This window comes from Ricinus communis, chromosome 5 (genome assembly GCF_019578655.1).
Source record: "Ricinus communis isolate WT05 ecotype wild-type chromosome 5, ASM1957865v1, whole genome shotgun sequence".
Lineage (NCBI taxonomy): Eukaryota > Viridiplantae > Streptophyta > Magnoliopsida > Malpighiales > Euphorbiaceae > Ricinus > Ricinus communis.
Window position 1 is genome coordinate 27,481,285 of NC_063260.1, and position 21,413 is coordinate 27,502,697.

The 21,413-nt window shown below is 35.3% G+C and overlaps 3 protein-coding genes across 19 annotated transcripts; 1 reads left to right on the forward strand and 2 right to left on the reverse strand.

The window, feature by feature from the left end:
* The first annotated feature begins 42 nt into the window (after positions 1–42).
* LOC8278513 (inactive poly [ADP-ribose] polymerase RCD1) lies at positions 43–10,661 on the forward strand. 6 transcript variants are annotated; one of them, XR_001535197.3, is made up of 9 exons: positions 43–321; positions 1,181–1,297; positions 2,792–4,056; positions 4,593–4,834; positions 5,261–5,424; positions 6,291–6,476; positions 6,576–6,671; positions 7,339–7,443; positions 10,318–10,661. XR_001535197.3 is itself a non-coding variant. In XM_048375187.1 (9 exons), the coding sequence occupies exons 3-8, from the start codon at positions 2,918–2,920 to the stop codon at positions 7,927–7,929; spliced, it is 1,911 nt and encodes a 636-aa protein (XP_048231144.1). In that variant the 5' UTR covers positions 43–321; positions 1,181–1,297; positions 2,792–2,917; the 3' UTR covers positions 7,930–7,962; positions 10,318–10,661. The 6 variants fall into 6 exon arrangements, 5 of the variants coding, with proteins under 5 accessions (XP_048231144.1, XP_015574467.2, XP_048231145.1 ...); XM_048375187.1 differs by lacking the exon at positions 7,339–7,443 and adding an exon at positions 7,846–7,962; XM_015718981.3 differs by lacking the exon at positions 7,339–7,443 and having other exon boundaries at positions 2,792–2,833; positions 2,912–4,056.
* A 1,132-nt stretch (positions 10,662–11,793) lies between these two features.
* LOC8278514 (bifunctional L-3-cyanoalanine synthase/cysteine synthase 2, mitochondrial) lies at positions 11,794–15,024 on the reverse strand. 7 transcript variants are annotated; one of them, XR_007216194.1, is made up of 11 exons: positions 14,748–15,024; positions 14,487–14,596; positions 14,324–14,381; positions 13,973–14,236; positions 13,711–13,848; positions 13,545–13,596; positions 13,338–13,417; positions 13,209–13,268; positions 12,994–13,118; positions 12,474–12,554; positions 12,139–12,198 (listed from the first exon to the last, which is right to left on the reverse strand). XR_007216194.1 is itself a non-coding variant. In XM_002518940.4 (10 exons), exons 1-10 carry the CDS (start codon positions 14,898–14,900, stop codon positions 12,100–12,102), a joined length of 1,095 nt encoding a protein of 364 aa, XP_002518986.1. In that variant the 5' UTR covers positions 14,901–15,019; the 3' UTR covers positions 11,794–12,099. The 7 variants fall into 7 exon arrangements, 3 of the variants coding, with proteins under 3 accessions (XP_002518986.1, XP_015574523.1, XP_015574526.1); XR_001535210.3 differs by having other exon boundaries at positions 12,994–13,123; positions 14,748–15,022; XR_007216193.1 differs by having other exon boundaries at positions 12,180–12,198; positions 12,776–13,118; positions 14,748–15,023.
* Positions 15,025–15,475: 451 nt separating this feature from the next.
* Positions 15,476–20,901, reverse strand: LOC8278515 (uncharacterized protein At1g32220, chloroplastic). Of its 6 annotated transcripts, none has more exons than XM_048375190.1 (8): positions 20,702–20,901; positions 19,847–19,949; positions 19,656–19,744; positions 19,396–19,475; positions 17,976–18,122; positions 17,408–17,533; positions 16,404–16,672; positions 15,476–15,696 (listed from the first exon to the last, which is right to left on the reverse strand). In XM_048375190.1, exons 1-8 carry the CDS (start codon positions 20,791–20,793, stop codon positions 15,658–15,660), a joined length of 945 nt encoding a protein of 314 aa, XP_048231147.1. In that variant the 5' UTR covers positions 20,794–20,901; the 3' UTR covers positions 15,476–15,657. The 6 variants fall into 6 exon arrangements, with proteins under 6 accessions (XP_048231147.1, XP_002518987.3, XP_048231150.1 ...); XM_002518941.4 differs by having other exon boundaries at positions 19,396–19,451; positions 20,702–20,900; XM_048375191.1 differs by lacking the exon at positions 15,476–15,696 and adding an exon at positions 15,743–15,766.
* Positions 20,902–21,413: the final 512 nt, after the last annotated feature.

The window sequence follows — 21,413 nt, forward strand, 5'->3', positions numbered from 1 at the left end:
AACGTTTGTTTGGTGGTTGAATATGCTGAGTGGTCTTTCTTGCTTTTCGCGCAAGCAAAATTAGAAAAATAGAAATTAGTAATTAAAAAATTAGAAAAAAGAAAACAAATGCAGCGATTGAAGAAACATTAGATGACCGCCGACTTAACTTGCACCGTCAACGCCACATCTATGTTTATGACTCATCTACGGCGTCGTATCTCTCTAACTGTTCCTCTTCTATCGACTTAGGGTTTGCTTTTTGTTTTTCTCTATCTTTCTCCTTCTCTCTGTCGAATATCGAACCGCACCAGCTTAATATTTTTTTATGTCTATCTACAGGTAATATTGTTGCAATTCTTTTATTTAATTATTTTTATTTTCCTTAAATCAGCGAAATTAAGAAAAACTTTTGGTTTCATAGCTAAAGAATTATATAATTTTAATAAATTATTTTAATTATTTACGGTATTATTTTTGTATTTATATTTATATTTTGGATTTTGCGAGAGAGGTGAGTAGATCGGGTTCGATTTTGACTAAAAACGGTTTTGGAGTTCGTTCGGTTGATTGATATGAGGTTTTGAGTTTAATTATTGATAATTTTTTGGTTATTTAACGCTAAAAATTAATGTTGACCAAAGTTAATTTAATTTAACTTTTTGAGAGGTGAATATCTTTGTGAATTAGGTTGACCGGACGTGAATACTAGAAGGGTATTTTATTTTTTATCATAAGATTATGTTGATCTCTCTGTTGAGGTCACGATCTGTTTGTCTTGAGGTAATTTGGATTTTCAGTTAGATAACTGTTCATTTTTTTTTCTGTTAATACATTGCTTTAGTTAATTAGACTTTTTTTTTTCCCTGTTGTTGGGAATTTTAGCTTTAAATCAGTAGCTCACTTATGATCCGTTGGATTCCATGGAAATTTTATTTTTTAAATAAACTTAATTTCTTATTTCAAATACGTGAAAACTCTTTAGCTTTTGTTGGCAAAATTTATTTTAAATAATCTAAAGAAGTGTAGATACTGGTATCAAGGATTAAGGAATAACCTTCCAGTTTATTTTAATTAACTCAGTTTTTGTTTTTTCTTTCTTAAATGTATAGTATCGTCATAACTTATAACAGAAATTAAATTAGTTATTCAACCTTGATATATAAAGAGTTTTTGGTATATTTGTTATTGGATGGTATAGGAGAAGAGCTACTCAAACGCTGTAGAATAAATAACAAAGTGGCTCTACTTCTGTGAACTGTGTGACGGTCATATAGAAGAGGAACATGTACAGAATAATAACTAACTGCAGTTCTAGGTATGTGTTTCTTTCCTTCTCATTGTTTATGTCTATGTAATTGGTTGTGTGATTCATGTTTTGTTTGTTGTTTGGATAACCTGCATTCAGTGTCCTTTACTTGCAGTTTGTTTAAAAAGGGGAAAAAAAAATGAAAAATGGCAAATGCAAGTATGATGGAACTACAAGCTGCAAATAACTTGTCATGTAGATGAGATTTATTGAATTTTTTAGTCCAAATTTGCTTTTAGTGTCGACTCTAACCTACACAACCATTACATTTTCAACCTTCCTTCCCTTAAAAAGTAATAAATAAACAGAATCTTCACAAAAATAGGGAAAATATATTTAAAGAAATTAATTTTAGAATAAACAGAAAAACAATATACATATTTTTTTCCTTTCATCCTTTACTCCTTTTTTTTCTTTTGTTCCCAAAATTTGTTGGGTAAGACTGGAAAACAAAGGCCTTTTAACGTCTATTTTTTTCTGCATCATCAATCATCTAATATTTCACAAGAATCTAGATACAAGCCTTGTCTTTTTCTTACTAGCAGTACCAAATGCCAAACCATGTACTTACCCATTTCAAGCAAGTTTTTTAAGTCATACCCCTTAACTATACCTTGATATCCATACTGGTACAAGTTTCTATCAACAACCAATAGTCACTCTTGCTTGAATTGGAGGGATACTGCTTGCAAAATTGATATTCTAGGATTAGTTCCCTTTTCTTTGAAGGACTAGAACTTGGTCTCGAGAATTCAGAAATTCCATTCCCGCTATCATCATCACCTAAATAACAAAAGAAAAAAAATTATCATCCTTCAAGTGTTTCTACTTTTGCATTGTGAATATAAGATAAAGAGCAAGTAGGAATACAGGCTGGGGCCGTGAGGTTGATGTGTGATTGGGAAAGAGTGATGCATGCAAGGAGTAGATATGTTAGGTTTTATGCTTCTATCTATCTTGTTTTTGTCAAATAAATTTTCTCTTCTTTTTAGATAAATTTCTTATTTTATTTTAGGTTTTAGTCAATAAGAAGTTGAGACTTGTAAATCTTGTTGTCACAAACTACAGTAAAACAGTAATAGACAATCTCAAAATCGTGATAATTAGGTTAAAATAAGGTTGACATTGAAAGCAAATTAATGTTAGCGTTTTAATTGTTAGTCCACCTATGGATGGAGATATTTTGGTTATTATTGCTAAGCTTTGATTATGCATCAAAATTTTTACTGGGAATGAATGTTTCTGTGTCTATAAATGGATTATGACAAATTATTCTGGATGATTGTGGTATGATTTGCATGGGCTTGGTTGACAAGAACATTCCAGGCTTCCAGGCGATTAAGTACCATACAAAGTTTTATTGATTGTTTAATGTATCCAATTGGGTCTATTTGCTCTTTGGGTGAGATATGTCAGTATATCATGAGGTCCTGGATATGTTTTATGGTTGAAGTATGAAGTTTACCTGGACCGTTAATTTTCTAACTAGTTCTTATTATTCAGGGTTTGTCGATCATCTACAATGGCATTTTATCTTTAAAACTGGTGGGAGGCTAGAGTTGATAGTTTTTCTCTGTATTCGAGCCTTTGGATTTGAATTCTTGATAGGGATTGATTTATTAGGTAAAAATGGAAGCCAAGATCGCAAAGGTGTTGGATAGTAGTCACAGAGTTATGCTCGGTCCAAAGAGAAAACGAGCATCCCGTTATGCGGCATACTTTACTGGAACTTCCCGCATTATGTCATCTGAGTGGCCCACTGTGAATTTTTTAACCCATAGGCATGGGAAACGGCGGAGACTAGCTGGAAGCCAAAGCAAACTTGTGAGCTGTAGGTATCGTTCTAGAAGATCTTTGCTCCGGTGTTATTCAAATTTTATGAAGACTGGGGTACCACAGCGTCTTATGTTTTATAGAAATGGTGAATGGAGTGACTTCTCCCAAGATCTTGTTGCTTTAATTAGAAAGGATCTTCAAGAGAAGAAAGCAGTTATTGAGATTGAGTTAAAGAGCCATCGTTATGTGGTGGATTTCTTGCATATGTTTCGAATGGACAAAAAGACAGGTTTACAGGAACCAATCGCTTGGATTGATGAAGCAGGTGGCTGCTTTTTTCCAGAAGTTTATATTGATGATGAGGATTTAGATGAGTGCTGTCAGCACAATTATGCAAATGATCAAGGTCCTATGTTTAGGGAGTCTTATGGGCCCCATGAGATTAAGCTGCAGCTTGAAATTGACATAAACGGTGTGGATCAGTCAAAGTTAAAAGAGTGTAGTGGAGAGTCAAATGCATTCGTCAAGCATATTCATATTGCTCAGCAACCTACTAGTGGCCACTATGTCGTAGAAGTTGAGGACAGTAGCAACAGGATGCCTGATGAAAAATTTGATGAAGCTGTTGAAGAAAATCAACATAATAAAGCAGATATCACTGGAATTGAATCTTTTAATGAAATAATGGATTTCGATACTGTAAGGAAGATGTTTCTTGCTGGCATGAACTCCTTTGGTGGTGCTGACATACTTGATATTCACCGCTGGTCTAGTGCTTCAATGGTAACTCGGTTGGAACTTTTCCAAAAACAGATTGAATTAACAAAGCAGTGCCGTGGTGATGCAAATGTTAGATATGCTTGGCTTGCTTCTTCCAAAAAACTAATATCTACTATCATGTTGTATGGGCTTGGGCATTGTGGACCTTCTGCAACTAAGTCCAAATATGGCATTGGCGTTCATCTCTCTGCAGCAAACTGCTGTAATACTAGGTTGGGATTTTGAGTCCACCTTGTTCTCGGTTTGATGTTGAAACTTCTATTCCTGCTATGTAGATTATATGTTGTGTCATTTTATATTCGCCAGCAAAGCGTCATTCCCATGGACTTCATAAATTTACCTGTGGTGTGATCATTGATGTACCCTTAGAACTGCAAATTGATTGTAGTCTTAGCAAGCCTACCAAGAGGTTAAGCTAAGCCCTTTGTTTGCCAACGAAGGAATTCCTTTGTTTGCATGAGTGCTATTTTCATTATTTTAACATTATCTCATTGATTATGGTTTTTCAGAATTTTGCTTTATCTCATTTTTCATATTAGCAAGCATTGTTGCTCTATTATCCAAGTCAAAGTTCTGCTGTGAACAGTTTTAGTTCCTTGGTTTGAAAATGGGTGAATGCAGCCAGTAACAACTTTTTAGAATTTCATGCAATATCATCTTACTTCTCATAATAGAATCATTGGCGTTTTTCCATTCTTGTTGTTTGTATTTTGTGCTTTCCTTTTGATACTGTTCTGATTATCTGCAGTGTAAAATTTTGTGATGTTGACGAAAATGGAGTGCGACACATAGTATTTTGTCGCGTAATAATGGGAAAAATGGAGCTTGTTCAGCCTGGGAGTACACAGTCTCATCCCAGTAGTGAGAACTTTGATAGTGGCGTGGATGATCTTCAAAATCCAGGACAATATGTAGTATGGAATATGAATATGAATACCCACATATATCCAGAATTCATTGTTAGTTTCAAGGTGTCTTTAAATGCTGAAGGTGATATGCTACTCTTCTTTGTGTTTCAATTTCTGAAAAAGTAACGAGTACTATATATGTTGATACGAATTCACACTCATACACATGAATTTAATTTATCAAATTTATCCACATGTGAAACTCTTACAAATAAATGGGAGCTCATAGGCTTTAAATTAGTCGATACATTTCTGGACGATTCAATCACTGGTCATTTCTGAATGAATCAATCACTGGTCATTTCTGGATGAACAATCTTTGTTTCCCACTCTCCTTGGATGTTGATAGTTAAATTCACTTACTTTTGCTTGGGATTATTATGTTCAAGAGATCAATCACCATTGAACCATACTAGCGTATACTGCAGATGCTGTGTGGATATAAGAATTTTTCTTCCCAGACTTTCTTTCTACTTGACTTCTAGTTGGTGTGTTGTTGTTCCTACAGGGCTTTTCGTTGGCAGGGACATGAAACATGCTATTTCTGGCATAACCGCATCATCACAAGGGGGTCATCGAAATTGGGCAATGGAGTCCTCGACTGTGGATCTGAATCTGCCGATAGAAACCCCTGCAGTTGATTTACCAACCGAACTTCGTCCTACTGGTCCTGTAAGGATGCGAATTACATCTTGACTTTTTTTGGTCTGTTTCATTAGCAAGTCACAATATGATAATGACTAGTCTATCAACTTGAATTTTAATTTTTACTTATTACAGTCCATCATGTTTAGTTAATGTAGCTGCTTTGGCAACAGTGCCCCTTAGGATGCTTCTGTCAAAAGGTTTTTCTGGGTACTTTTGAAGAATGCTAGATATATGTTGGAAGCAAGCCACTGCATCTTAGGCAAGGATTTTCCCTTAAGCTTTAGTGCATCTAAGAAAACGTTAGTTGTAGGCAAAGTATGCCTAGTGACTCGTGGATGTCTGGATTAGCTGTGGAATGCATATGGTGCTGGTTTTATGTTGGCTTCGATCTCTTTTTTGGAGGGCTATTTATTTGCCAGCACAATCTGGCCAATTTGTCTTGCTTAGAGGAAGTGAATTCATAATATAGCAGGATCTTATAAAATGAATTTCTTGGAAGCATGAGGTTACACTTGAGACCTGCAGACTGTTTGTTGTACTGAAAGGTTGCAATATTTCGATAGATGATTCTCTCTCTATCTCTCTCTCTCTCTCGCTCTCTCTCTCGTATTCACACACACACACACACATACATATATATATATTATGGATTCTATTTAAGCAGTTCGGCCATCCTTTGTACTTGAAGTAGCCAAGACAATCGAGATTGTTGTCCAACCTAAGCTTTGTACAATAACAACTTGTTGAACTAGAGTATTTTAATAATATTTTCTGATGTTGTGGATGTGCCAACTACACATGTTATTGAGGTTCTTTTGGGATAGTTAGTATCTTACATTATTGCTATTTTTCTGTTCATTTGACTGTCAAAATTATTTTATTGCCTCCAGGGAAGTAATAGCCAAACGCGCTTAGAGTCTGGGGGATCTCTAGGTAAAGCTTCAAGTCAAGGTTCAAGCAATACAAGGACTCCTAAATCTCCTTTTATGCCTTTCCCTGTGTTGTTTGCTGCAATAAGAAATAAAGTTCCTAGTGAACAAATGAAACTTGTGCTTACTGATTATAAACAGTTCCAGGTATGTTGAGTAACATGGCATCTTGTATTTTCGTTGTTTATTTAAATATTGTCTGATATGCTATTGTCTTATTTCTTTTATCTTTTTCGATCATATCAGGCCAACAAGATGAGCAGGGGAGATTTTATTAAAAGCTTGAGATTGATAGTTGGAGATGCTTTACTGAAGTCAACAATAACAAGTCTTCAAAGCCTGGTATGACATACTCTGCATGAAAAAATTTCAAACATTAATTGGCCATCTGGTAATTATCTTGAAAGCAGTGAACCATTAACCAAAAAAATAAAGAAAGAGAAATAGATTGTGAACAAACAAAAGTTTTGTTAACCAGTCTGTATGGGTACTTAAATGAAATTTGTTGTATTCCTTGATTTCTGACTTTATAGAGTAAAATTAGACTTTAAAACGAGAAACATGTTCAACTGGAGGGGAGATTCCCATTAAAATCCTCTAATTTTTTTTAGGGCATTGGGCCCCAAATTGTCAGTCAGAATGTAGAAGGAGGCATTACGATTGTTACCATTACTGGTAATGGTCTATCATTATGTAGTAGGTTTTACATATACATTCTTTGTATACCCATTGAAAAGGGTAATAACCCCAAAAGGGGGCTATTTTCTATTAAATAACAGTCGGTACATTATGAAACAGTTCTTTCTTAAAAACCGTTCTATTTTTTGCCTCTTAATGGTACTGTATAAGTTCTATAAATGAATCATCTGAAATAATTGGTTTAGTTAGTCAGATGGGCATGCAGTTCATAGCCAATCCTGTGCACCTGTGGATGTTAAGCGGTTATTACTCTGTGTATGCATTTGTCTTGGAATGAGGTTTAAAATCTGTCAAGTTCTCAATATAACAGGAAACTAAAGCTTTTGGGTGCATGTTAAGGACCTGCCCATATTAACATGCAATGTGCTCAACGAATTGATATCATATTTTGTTGGGTTTTATTACCTTTCTGTAGGTAAATACTTTCTTCAGGCTCTTTCCCTCTGTTTGCTATGTTTTAAATGTGTTGTTAGTTTTGGGTATTACTGTCTATGTCTTTATGCGATGTGACAAATGACCTCTGACACTTCATGCAATTTTAATGGACGAAAACTATAAACAATTAGTTCGGGTCACTACCCCAAGTCATGAAGGCAAACACCTAATGGAAAGAGTAAGGGCGGAAATATGTGGCAGTGTACTGGGACATTGCTTGGAAGGTATGGTGCAATGGAGTAGGATAGAGAAACAAATGTAGCGGAGCGAGAGATAAATATTTTAATGATTTTTAGTATTTGAATGAAAGGGTATTGTAGTTATATCAAGTTTTCTTTCACTATATTTATTAGGTTCCTTAATCCTCGGTACTTTTCTGCAGGCTCTTTCCCTCTGCTATATTTTAAATGTGATGTTAGTCTTGCAATCTCACCTTTTTGGGTCCGTGTTAAGGACATTCCTCTAAACCATATTAACAAGCAATGTGGTCAACAAATTGGTATCATTATTACCTTTGTTTCTGCTCTGTTTTAAATGTGTTGCTACTTTTGGGTATTACTGTGTATGTCTTAATGCGAGTGACAAATGACCTTTGATTCTTCATGCAATCTCAATGGAAGAGAAGTATGAACAATTAGTTCGGGTCACTACCCGAGTTGTGAGGGCGAACACCTAATGGAAAGAGTAAGGGCAGAAATATGCGGCAATGTACCGGTACATTGCAGTGTGATGCGTGTACGTTAAGCTATGTACTGGTCCATTGCTTGAAAGTTATGGTGCAATGCAGTAGGATGGAGAAACAAATATAGCGGAGTGAGATAAAATTTATAATGATTTTTAGTATTTGAATGAAAAGGTACTGTAGTTATATTAAGTTTTCTTGCACTATATTTATTAGGTCCCTTAATCCTTGTACGGCATTCCTAAAACGACAGAATCAGTTGATAATTATAAAATATTGCCTTCGATCTTTCTGCCATGTACATATCTCTCAGGGAAGTAGATTGTCTACATTGCAGGATATGGGAAGATAACTTCTTCGTATTGGTCATTTGGTTGTCTTCAATCTGTTAGATATGTTACATAAATGCGTGGGTATACGAGAGCCTTAGAAAAGCAAGTGAGGATAAAAATCTTGATCATGTCTTGTATTGATCTAATTCAGGTTATATCTGTTAGGGTTCTTGCTTCTTGCACTCGTCCTATTCATAATCATGAATTTTATAGTTCTTGTCCACTTCATGTGCCTACTATATGTTCAATTCTAAGGAATTTAGATAGCAAAAAGGTATTTCAATATATGATATATCCAACTTTCTTGGCTGTATGCGCCTCATGTAAGGGCATGATTATTTTTTGTTAAAAAATATCAGGGAAGAATTGTAATTCTGATATTTTCCCCTGTTATTAAGATGCATATTTAGTGGTATCTTTCTCTGAAGGAATTGAATGAGGACTGAAACAAAGAAGAAGATATAGAGTTAGTAATTGCTGATATTTTGATCTCTCGACTTTACATATGGCTGTGAAACATGAGAGAATATCTCCAGTTATTTTGGGCCATTGGTATTTGATCGGGCATCTGGGCACACTGGCAATTGGCATCGTATGGGCATTACACAGCCCAGTGGGAAATGGTGTTTGGTTTATCAATGGATTGGATTGCAATTGTGCTATTAGCATGAATATTGCCGTCCAAGTATCCAATCTTGGTCTAGTATCCTGCAAATTGTATTCATATAGATTTATGTTCAAGGCTTACATCTGCTGAAGGTTTCAAAATATCAGTAGAAGGGAAAAAAGAGAAGAAAAAAAAAACAAGGAAAACAAAGCAAAAGCTCACCTGCCCCCTCAAAAACAAAGAAAGAGATGATAAGCATTATGTGGATCGACTCCTTCAGTCATCATTCTTCTAGAATATGAAATATTGGCAGACGTCATATCATTCATTGCATGGTCAGTAGCAGTTTGTATCCTGGTTATGACACAAGCAGGGTACTCGTCGTTATCATATGTCAGTCTCTCCCCTTGATGCAGCCATTAGGAAAGGAAATTTTTTTTGCATTATTTTGACTTGATTTCTTATGATGGAAATTTAACGTACCAGTGCTATTTAGGATTTCTAGTTTGAGAATTGTTTACTTCCTATTTGGTGATCATCTCAAATAATCTTCCAACAAGGCCTTGATGGACAACTACAAGTAGTCCCATAAATTCTTTTGGGAAGTGAAGTCATGTACCTGCTTTGGTTCTCTCTCTCTCTTTTTAAAATTTAATTTAATTTTCACATCTCTTATCATTCTTTGTAAGGCTGCATATAGTAATGACTGCAGCAGCACTCAAAGCAGCCACTGATTTATCTCTCTGCAGCCTCCTCACTCTTCAACATAATTCTCAAGTAACTGATCAGACGTGTCCTACATAATTCTTTCCCCCTCTCTGTCCTCTCTCTCTTTTTTCTCTGGATGACTGGGTTCAGAGGTCGTCTTGATTGATTTTGAGATAAGAGTTATGTTTTCGAAATTGAACATTATTAATTGAATGTAAAATCATGTAATGGTTCATACACTTGGTAGAATGTAAAAGCAACTTGAACAGAAATATTCAGTTCTGAGCCTTTATGCCTCTTACTGCAAGTTAATTTAACTTGTTTGATCCTTTCTTCTTACAAAAAGAGTCTACGATGCTGTCTTCAATATTGATGCACAATGATCATTTGTTATGCCACACTGTCTTGAATGTGTGTTGAACGTAGTTCTTACCATTGATACTTGTGACCATTTGACTGTTTAAATTCATTGATCATGATCTTTTGATTTTGAAATCCTGATGTGAGCTTCCTGGCTTTGTGTAGGTGCCACCACCTAAGATTGTTGATGAGCTGAAGCGCAGGACAATTGTGGGAGGTCAAGTGGTCTATGATCCAACAAAGCACCACATCTAATAGGATATGCTGTCTGTTGGAATTTTAGGTAAAGCCTGTTTAGTACTTGTGTGCTTGAATGCGTCGACATGAAGTTGTGAATAATATGATGGCTGATGGCTCTCTAGATTCGTAGGTCTTAGGTGAACCAGTAGATTTCTTCTCTTAATCTTTTTGTTACTATAAGGTTTGATATGACTGAATCGTGGTAATTTATTGAACAACTTTGAAGGGCTTTGGGCTAGAATTAATCGCATCTCATCTTGCATCGCCTACACTCTGATTTTTATTGACTTGGAAACTAGGCTCTAATGTCACATTACTGTTACCGTGCATGCTAAGGACAATTACTATGGCTCAAGTGCGATGGATTATATTGACCCCAAAAAAAAAAATGAAAATGCGATGGATAATGACTGCAAGCAATGAAGGTCTTTTTACGATGAAACTGCACGCTGATTTTATCATAAAAACAGTTGGAAATCTGGAAGACTTCAAAAAGGGGGCGTGACGTTGAAATGGATGGATTCCAACGGGGAGTTCTGAAACTGTGATTTGCTAGCGTGCTGTTGGATTTTAAATGAAATGGTTTGGGTGATTCCTATTGCCTGGTGCGGGATGCAATTTTTGTAGCAAAAAGGACCATATCTACGAGCCAACAGCAGCTGAAAGAAAATATTTCCTTTATACCAATTCAATATAACCATTAGTAAAATCCAGATTGGTTTATTGAGAGAAAATAATGATGCTTTATTGCTGAAAATAATTTGCTAAAATAAATCGAGGGTGCTAGTTTTAACCTGCACTTGTATTAGTAATGATGTGGGAAGTAGACTCTAGTTATATATGGGTTATACTAGTTTCTGTCTGAGTCGTCCATTTAGGACGCTTTAGGTGCATTATTTGTCCATAATACAGAAGTATATATGTATGGTACACCATGTAAATCATCAAATTTATCCTCCACGCCTAAGTTGATAACCACTTCCAGGATTGGAGAGATTTCACAACCACCCAATTTCTTGTATTCAAGAATTGCTATTTTCTGTGAATTGTATAACGTTGTCCCATCAAACTAATGGAGTAAAATAATGTCGTGAATCTAAGACTCAAAATCCAGACATTTTCTTGTTTTTACAATATTGTTTTAATCTAATCTGGAGCTGCAATCTTAGTTTATTTTACGATTATAGTCAATCTGGCAACCATTTTGGAGAAATACTAGAATTTTATTGATCAACTCTTATTCAGATAACGAACTTAGAATGAATATGCTTTTCTTAAGAAGTTTCCTCAACAAAAGATCTGCTCGTTTAAACAACTGGATCAGTCTTTACCTGTACACTTGCACTGTTCTTCGCCTAGTGAACAAATTCCCATTAGCAATTCAGTCTTTAGATTGAGAAATAAAGTAATTATATGTATTATAATCAGATAGCCTAGTAATTATAATATTTGAATTTCTAACTTCCAAAGTTTCAAGTTTGAAGATAAACAAGGGAGACCAAGAACTTTTGGCTAATCCAGTTAAGATTGAGATATGAGTAGCTGAAGCTGAAGGCTTAACCAGAAGCTAAACAGTTCATTTCATAAATGAAGAACAAAGAGAACAAAAGATGAACATTCTAGCTGATAGTCTATACGCCAATAATCTCTACTGAAGACATGAAGTACACGAGAAAGACTTGAGAATGAACAATCCATCCAACAGCATTAGTCAACTGAAACTGGTTGCATGCTTTCAGCTTCTTTCCTCAGTTCTTGAAACAGAACAGATGACAAATATCGCTCCCCGGAACTTGGATGAACAGTCTGAAACTCAAAACAGCAAATGGTTTGTGCTCATAATTCATATTCCAAGCAATCGACATACACTAATGACAAGATTTACTCATATTGATGAAATCATAATTAAGCCAAAAACTGAAAGTTGTCAATGCATATTAAAGTGAAATCTCGTTATTTGAACAGGACTCTGTGCAAGATAGATTTTTTAAAAATGAAATTATTAGGAACTACTGTGTCTAGTAAAGCATTTGGATAAATAGACCCTCACTTTAGTCAGTTCGAAAATAAGTTGTTCTTACCACGATGAGTTTGCCTCTGTTCTCGGTCATTCTAGCTAGTCTAAGTGCAGCAACTGTGTTGGCTCCAGATGATATTCCCACCTACAGCCAGAAAGTTAAAACAAGACTTTTTCTTTTTTAAAGAAAAAAAAAAAAAGACAAGAAGTAAAGCTCATTTTTTGAAACCAGACGCATGCAATGATAACTATAAGGTCGAGAACTCAAAATTTAAGCTGAAGATTGCAGAATTTCAGTTCACATCCAAACATTTTACTTCACGATAAACTTTGTACTAGAAGCGTATATGAGTGTATTTAACTAACCATTTTATACAAACTATAGGGGGTAACAGGTGGGTCTCAACGGAGAAGCTTGAAAAGAGCACACAAAGCCAATGCTATAATTCTTCTACTTTAGGATCCTAGTCATAGTAATGCAGGATTAGTTATTAGCCTGTAAGTACCTAGACTTGTAATAGTTTATTTTCAGTTAAATAAAAGTTTGCAGTTTTGCTATTAAGAATTGTGTGATTCAGTTCAACCATTGGCTGTGATAGGTACTTCTATCTCCTGTTCCTTTCCTCCCACAATCAGATCAGTATAATAGATTTCAGCCTATAACCCTTTATTTCTCCAAGTTAACCATAGAATAGTTTATCCAGAGCTGCTGTCCTACATCAGAATCACACAGAAAACAGTATTAAGAACCAAGAACAATCACAAATAACAGAATTAAAATTCATCTTCGAGTTATTACCATAAGCCCCTCCTCCAATGCCAATCTCCGAGCCATACTTACTGCATCGTCACTGGTAACCTGCCAATTAAGCATTTCACTGTTAGTTTGGCACAAAATTGCCATTAAGCATTATTCATTGACACTCACCTTGAGAACTTTTTCCATCACATCCATGTCCAATATCTCTGGTTTGAACCCAACTCCAATTCCAGTAATATGATGAGGACCTATTTCAATCAACATAACATCAAAGACTGCAACTTCTCTAACTATTGTTAGGGATAATAAAAATTTTAAGAACTTATGGAGTTTAAAAGAAAGGACAGATAAATTTTTTAGCAAATAAATTCGTACCTGGTTTTCCGCCATTTAGGACATTACTTTCAGCAGGTTCTACTCCATATATCTACCACAACAGAGACCATTTAAAAACATCATATAAGAATTAAAACCAGATATCTAACTGGACATGGCGGTAAGCAGAGAAATCAATCACAAACAGGAAATTTAAATTACATACCTTGACATTTGGATTTTGGGTTTTAAGGAACTTCCCAACACCAGAGACTGTTCCTCCACTGCCTATCCCCATTACAAAGATGTCAACTCCACCAAGTGTATCCTCCCATATTTCAGGACCTGTAGTTTCAAAATGGATCTTTTTTTTTTTTTCATTTTTAGAGTCAGACATCTAGTTAATATTTCTGAAACAATCAAATCTTTTTAGACTATCTAGACTATCACACTCTTAACAAATACTAACCTTAGAATAGATTATGTACCTTAGTATTGGCAGGATTTGAAAATTGCTGTAGCATGAAAGCGTTTGGTGTGGATTCCAACAGCTCATAGGCCTTCTTAACTGTTCCACCCATTCCTTTGGTATGATCAGTGAGGATAAGGTCAGCTCCAAATGCTCTCATAGTCACCCTTCTTTCCAAGCTTGTGTAAGAGGGCATAGTTAGAACCATCTTGTACCCTTTCATAGCTGCCATAAATGCCATACTGATCCCCATATTACCAGATGTCGGCTCTATCAAGGTTGTCTAAGAAAACGAAAGTTAGAGAAAGATCTAAAGAGTCCATTAAAGACAAATCTAGAGGATTTGTTTTAGAATTATGGTTGAGCCAACCTTCCCAGGAGTGATTAAATTCTTCTGTTCTGCATCATTGATCATTGCCAATGCTGGTCTATGTATCCAAAATTTATGACCTTTATCAGTTGATTTTTAAGTATTATAAATAACTAACTTTTGGCCCCCAAATAAAATTTTCCGCCTGCGCACCTGGTAGTACCTGTCTTTGATGCTGGAAGTTGGTTGTACCATTTCTTGCTTGACGGCAATATAAGCTCCACATCCTTCTGTTACTCTATTAAGATACACAAGGGGAGTTCTCCCTATGAGCTGAAATATTGACAAAAAATAGAAGTGAGAAAAGAAAAGAACATAAACTTCAAGAAAGTCTATAACAGGGTTCAGGCCAAGCTTCTCAATAAATTTAAAGGAAAAATAAACAAGTAAGAAACAGAGAATCTACTGACTAATAAAAAATTACCTGAGAAACTTGAGTCTTGATTTTAGTGCCAGGTAGGTTCTTGGGTAGATCCCTGATTCTTTGAGCTAAAGAAGAATCAACAGAAACCTCAGTAGAGAAGAAAGCAAGATCCTTCAAAGATCTTTTCTTCAAGAAGCTCCTAGAAGTAGCCATTAATGGAGAATCTTGAGAGACTCTTTCACACACTCGCAATATACTAGACCATACAGATACAAGAACTGCTTAGCGCTGGCTGGGTACCAGACCACAAAGCGTGACGAAAGGTGACGTTTTGACATCCTTTATGGAATTATCGAATTATGGATTATTAATATTAAAATTAATTAGGTTCAATAATCTATTTTTATGGTGCATATACTTTTACCGAAAAACATTATTAAAACAACAATAATTTAATATTAGGAACCAAGAAAACAATAATTTACTATTGGATTACTTTGTCTGCCTTCACCAACTCTCGCAAAAGTTTTCTTTTGTTTTTTTCTTTAAATTTCATTTTTTTTCAATTAGCTCAAAACGGTAAGTTTCCTTTTATCCAGGGTTAAACAAATAAGTAGTTATTTATTTATTCGCCTTTAGGATTCTTTTAGAATATCAGATAATTTTGAATTATATAAAGTATGGCAGCTTTTCTTTGCTTAGGTTATTATTTAGAATATACTTTATATTATATAACTCACCCCACATAACTAATTAATCGAGTAAAACAGAAAAAAAGAAGAGCAAAATAACATCTGATACCTTTTTTTTCTTTTTTTTTTTTTATCAGAAAAATTGAGATTTTCCATTAACCGAACATATCAGAATACAGAATCCTGTGCAGATCAGATGAAGAGGAACGTTTACAATCCACCCTATTGGAGAGGGGGCGCAAAACCCGGATCTAGCTAAAACCAAGAGGCATCATCCATCACAGCAGTAATGTCCCAAGGGGAGACCAAGCCATTACCAGCAGAAATAACAACTTTATAATCCGACTCAAAGGATATTCTGAATGCCCAACCCTCTAGCTACAAACACTGATTCAGGTGACAAACACATGAGATTTTAAATCCAGGCTGTCTGTCTCTTCAAGACAAAACTTAACCTGCTCAATAAATTTTAGTAAGTTGTCTCTCTTTCTTGTGTTTAAAACATGTAACAAATTACTCAAGTATTTTGTAGTCCACTTAAATAATTAATTATTGACTTATCAGAAGAGGAAAAGGAAGCCAAAAAAACAAAAAAGTAACCTGTTGTGAAGATTACAACTAAGCCTATCTCTTTTTGTTACCTATTTAACAAGCGGCAGGTGATAAAATTCAACTGTCAATTTAAAAAATGAAAGAAAGAATAATTTTATAGCTGTTAAAGGAAAAATCTCGCACATAATGTAAGTTGAAGAAAAAAAGTAAGCACAAAAGATTTTCAAACATGAGCACGCAAAAGGAATTAGTGAGTATTGGGCTCACATAGCATCTATTGGAAAATGAGCTCCATGTGCTGAATATTTAATTTTGCAGCTAAAGATACAGTAATGGTTTTAGGTTTGCCCTGAGAGAGTCTGCGATCAAGTTGAAAAACTTTACAACAGCTCAATGTGACAAGAGACTGAGACAAGGCAGTAGTATCTGTTATTCGCTCCTAGATCATTTTCTAAGGTTAATTTACACTCACTTTTTCTGCAGCTTCCTTGATTTGTTCTATTGTAAAGATGCCAAAGAAGTCATCATCTGTGACTGCGTTTATTACAGCTAGTGCAACATCCTCCACACTAACGGGTGGTGCCAAGAGAAGATCTGATGCTGGAAGAGAACTGAATGGTTTGGTGAAGTTTTCAGTAGCACGGAGAATTCTCTCGACAGGTTCCCCAATTAAATCCAGAGGAACCTCAAAGCCATTGACCCTCCTTTTTCCATAGATGAAACCAGGTCTTAACACAACACCTGTAGGCATACAAATTCGAGAACATTGGAAGGATGAGATAGGTTACTACTGAAGGTAGATATTTTGAAGCCTTTGCTTTTCAAGGACACTAACCAGACTCAGATAAATTTCTCTGTGAATACCAAAACTTTGCCACTTATGTCCAAATGATACCGATCCTATAATTTATTTCTTTTTAGTACCATATCCATTATTTCTGTTTCAATGGATGGTACCCAATGGAATTCTGGTGATTTATTTGTTAATGTGGCAGTCGGAAGTCCACCTAAGCATGACACTAATTAATATATCACTGGTCGATTGGACTCTTTGTAGGACCCATTTTGATGATTACGCTGCAGGTCTCCAGTCAGCAAGTGATGTGTTAATTAGTGTCATGCTTAGGTGGAATTTCAGCTGCCACCAAAAAATCATCGAAATTCCATTTGATACCATCGATTGAAACATAAATAATAGGTGTGGTGTTAAAAAGAAAAAGATTGAAGGATCACCATTTGGATACAAGTGACAAAACTTTGATACCAACGAGACAATTTACCCAACTTAACTCTCATGATGAATATGCATCAAATTTGCTTAATGCCCTCTTTGTCTTATTGCTAATGCATATAACCGTAATAAGCCACTGTACTATCTAGACCAAGTTTTTACATTTTACACTTGTTTACTTTTCACATGGCATAAAACATGACCGCAAGTGAAAAGGGTTTAAGCAAAATATCTCTAGGAAGTACCAGAGTTTGGATACTTAGCAAGAACCTCTGTTTCTGCTTTCCTCTTTCCTGTAAAGTATCCGGACGAGAGTAAAAATGATGGTAGATTGTAATCATGCACTGAGATCAGGATAAATTTCGGAATTCCTGCAGAAAGAAGGATCTGGTTTGTAAAAAATGCCATTTCAATAATCTGCAAATCATTATAATTGCATTTTTTTTGTAGTAAATGAAATTCTTCTTGCGATAAATCATTAAAACCAAACTGCTTGCAGGGAGAAATGTCCTTGGTTACACAATCTTCTAAATGGGCATATGAATCTTCTAATTATGGGTCAGAAACAAGTTAATCTATTTCCTAATCTCGTCACCACGACTAGGAGAGTTTCAAACAGACTTCTTTATAAGGCTGCATTAATATCCTTAGATTTCATACATACATATATATGCATTATGGATGTGTTACTGCATTCCCACCAAATAATACATTAGCTGACTACAAGAAAGCTTGCCTCCTACTAGCAACAATCATGGCCAATTGAAACAAAGACTTCAGATTCAATTCACCTGATAATTCAGAATATCTTACCATAATCCTTTGCAGCATTAACTGCGACAACATTAGCCTCACCATTAATTCTTAGCATCTGTTCTTCACTGCCAAAACCTCCAAGAGTTGAAACCACAGCAGTGGTGCCAACAAGAACATCATCCCAGTTTGCATAGAAGACATCACCTGCATAAAACAAAAACAATTTTGGCATTTTGCATAAGTAATGATTTTATTCATACATGAGATAATACTAAGTGAAGACTGACACGAAACCAAATTTGAAATGGGAAGTCCATGCAACATTTTCAGAACTCTGCTAAGACATCCTAAGGTTCAGAAAGTGTTCAGTCTGATCCCAAGCTTAAACTTCTACTCCCCTATCATGACCAGATAGTTCTCTGCACAAGTGCGCAGGACCAGATGAATCTAGCTGATCTGCTATCATAGAGGTGGCAACAACCATACCACATTATGGCCATAATAATCAACAGCAGTTAATATTCCATAGTGTAACATAATTATTTATTTCCAGTAAATAGTTTAGTGACTAACCAGGTGGTAGACTGGTTGGTCTTCCTACAACTCAAGTGAGAGTTTGAGTCTCCCCATCTACCAACGTTCTAAATTATCACCTTTATGAATAGAGCTATTAAAGAGAGACAGTGCTACTTCCATTATGTAGCCCAATTTGGGCTCTTGGGCCTCCCCTGAATAAAATTTAGTGGAAAAAGGTTGAATTGAGTGCTAATTTAACTTTTATTATGCACATAAATAAGTGCTTTCCTCACAGAATTAAAGGATGGTGAACCATCTTCAAAGCTCCTATCCACACAAGGTCGCAAACTAAATACCTCTACCACGCACCAATTCAAGAACTGAATGCCCTCCATTCCCAAGACATTCAGTAAAAAAAATAATTAAGAAACATAATGGTTATTGTCTTACAAGGAATAGGCTTTTGGACTGACCACAGGACCTTGGACACAGAATTCATTTGTTCTCTAAGGAATTTGTCAAAAAGAGCCAAACCAAGAATAACCTTATACTTGTTTTTTGTGTTTCACTTCCTTTGCAATTTCCACTACCATTTGCAGACAGAGTACAATAATTTTGTCGTGTATAAATATACACAGACACAGGCAGAGAGACAGTGGCGGATCCAGAAATTTGTTTGAAGGGGGCAAATAAAATGTCATACCTATTTCAAAGAACGTGAAAAAAAAAATATATGAAGGAAAATCTGATTTTTTAATAGGGCTTAAAACAAAAATTGCAAAAGAAACTACCCAGCGCAACACCACCACCCCCCCCCCCCCCCCCCCCCCCCCCCCCCCCCCCCTCTTCATATATTCTGCCATTGCAAAGAGATAGACACTCTACAACCTTTCATAGCAAAAAAAATAGTTTTTACAAAACAAACAGTCCATTCAAGAGTGCATAAAGAATTCGAACATGCCTGGTATCCAGTTCACCTGATCTACCCATGAACCTGGGTAAGTAGGGCGCCCTGACCTGAAGAATGATGAAAGTTTCAGCCTTCAACCATGAAGCAGACACATGAAGAAAAAAAGAAAAAAAGTTTTGATATCCCCTAACTCACAATCAGGATAACAGTTACAGCACAAAATAAATAATACCATGAAAACCGTCAAGATAAAAATAAATATTAACGAAAATAAAAACATGCATGGCAGTTGTTTGAAATGTGTCTCAGACCTGCTTAGGCTTATAACCTCTATGCCCTTGGATACAGCGGCCTTGCATATTGCAGAGCCGACAAAACCACTGCCTCCTAAGACTACAACCTACTAAGGAAAAGCATGCAGGTAAAATTCTCTCTGCTGAAGCAGCCAATAACGAAATAAATTCTGCACAAGTAAATAGCTAATATAACTGCCAGCTTATACCCGTTCTGTCTTTACATCTGCAACAACATCAATTGTAGCAGATCGAACATCATCCTTTACATTTGCCTCTACATAGTTGCACGTGATACGAAACTTACGCGAGCTGAAAGCCGATTGAACAAGAACATCACTCTATTAGTATTAATCTCAATCACCTGACAAATACCAGCAGAAACTCACGAATATAACCTGCCAGTTGTGTTAAGCCCAAGGCAAAACCATTGCAGATTTACATGAAACTTTTGGAGTAATAATATACCCTTAATATGACAGAATCCAAATATTGGTAATTTACATGAAACTTTTGGAGTAATAATACATCCTTAATACAACATGATCTAGCAATTGCTGACACTATAAGGTTATACACATCAAAAGAGCAACTTATGGAGCAAAAATATGTAAAGCAGAGAATCCAAATATAAGGGCATTGTTTTGCTTTTCTTTTGGTAATGGCTATCTCTTAAACTCCCACCAATATTGGTGGATGGTAGAGTGAGAGACTAGAACTCAAGACCAACCCAATCCTCACAAGTCAGAAAAACAATCAAGCAACTCCCTGATTGGCCTTCCTTGGGTCTCCTTTAGAGATTAGAAGAAACCTATTTTATATACTAGGTGCTGTGAGTTGTTTATCGGATTAACGGCTTAGTTTATAGCTATAACTTGGTCTTGAAAACGGCCAGCCAATTCAAGGCAAACTGAATCAAGTAACAATAAACGAATAAGCTGAAGCTTAAATTCCTTATAAAGTTACCTGTTCATAATATAAATTATAAAAGAAAACGAAAGGATAAATAGATAGTCACTAATCAGAAGCAAAAAAAAATTAAAATTGTGGTTTAAAGAGAGTACCGATTATGAGAAAAGGAGCTTAGGCTGGTCGTGGCTGGAAAGGAAGCTCTAGAGATTGTTGAAATGGTTGGAGAAGCCATAAACGACGTCATTTTTACAAGAGATGAAAATGAATGAGCTGTTTCACTCCTCTCTTCTCCACTTCGCAACGATAGAAAAGAGAGCCAAAATCAGAACGAAGTTATTATTAAAAACAGCACAGCACTGATATTTTTAGACACCTCAAAAATAAAAATTAAACAAAATAGAAATAAACAAAATGAAATGACAAAAATGGTCTTATGCGACACCGCTTCATGAGACGGTAGTTAAAACTGTTGATGTCTACTGTTATTATGTAAAGGAATAAAGAATCGTCTTTATCATAGGTTTACTTGTAAGTTTTATTGTGTTTGCCTTATTTATTTTTATGTTATGTTAATTCTTGTTTTAAATTAATTCTCTGATAATTTATTAATATTTTACTAATTCTTATTATTAAAATATTAAATTAATTATTATAATTTAATTATTAAATTAATCAAGTTAATTCATGATTTCTAATTTCTAATTAAAGAGCCTCTTAATGTATTAGTTTAATTAGTAGTTCAGGATTTAATTTAATTTTTTATAAGCTTCAAGATACTTTCAAGTTTGGAATATATATTGATTCCCTTATTTGTCTTATCAGTATGATTTGTTTCATAATTTTAGTTGTGGATGAGTAGTACTT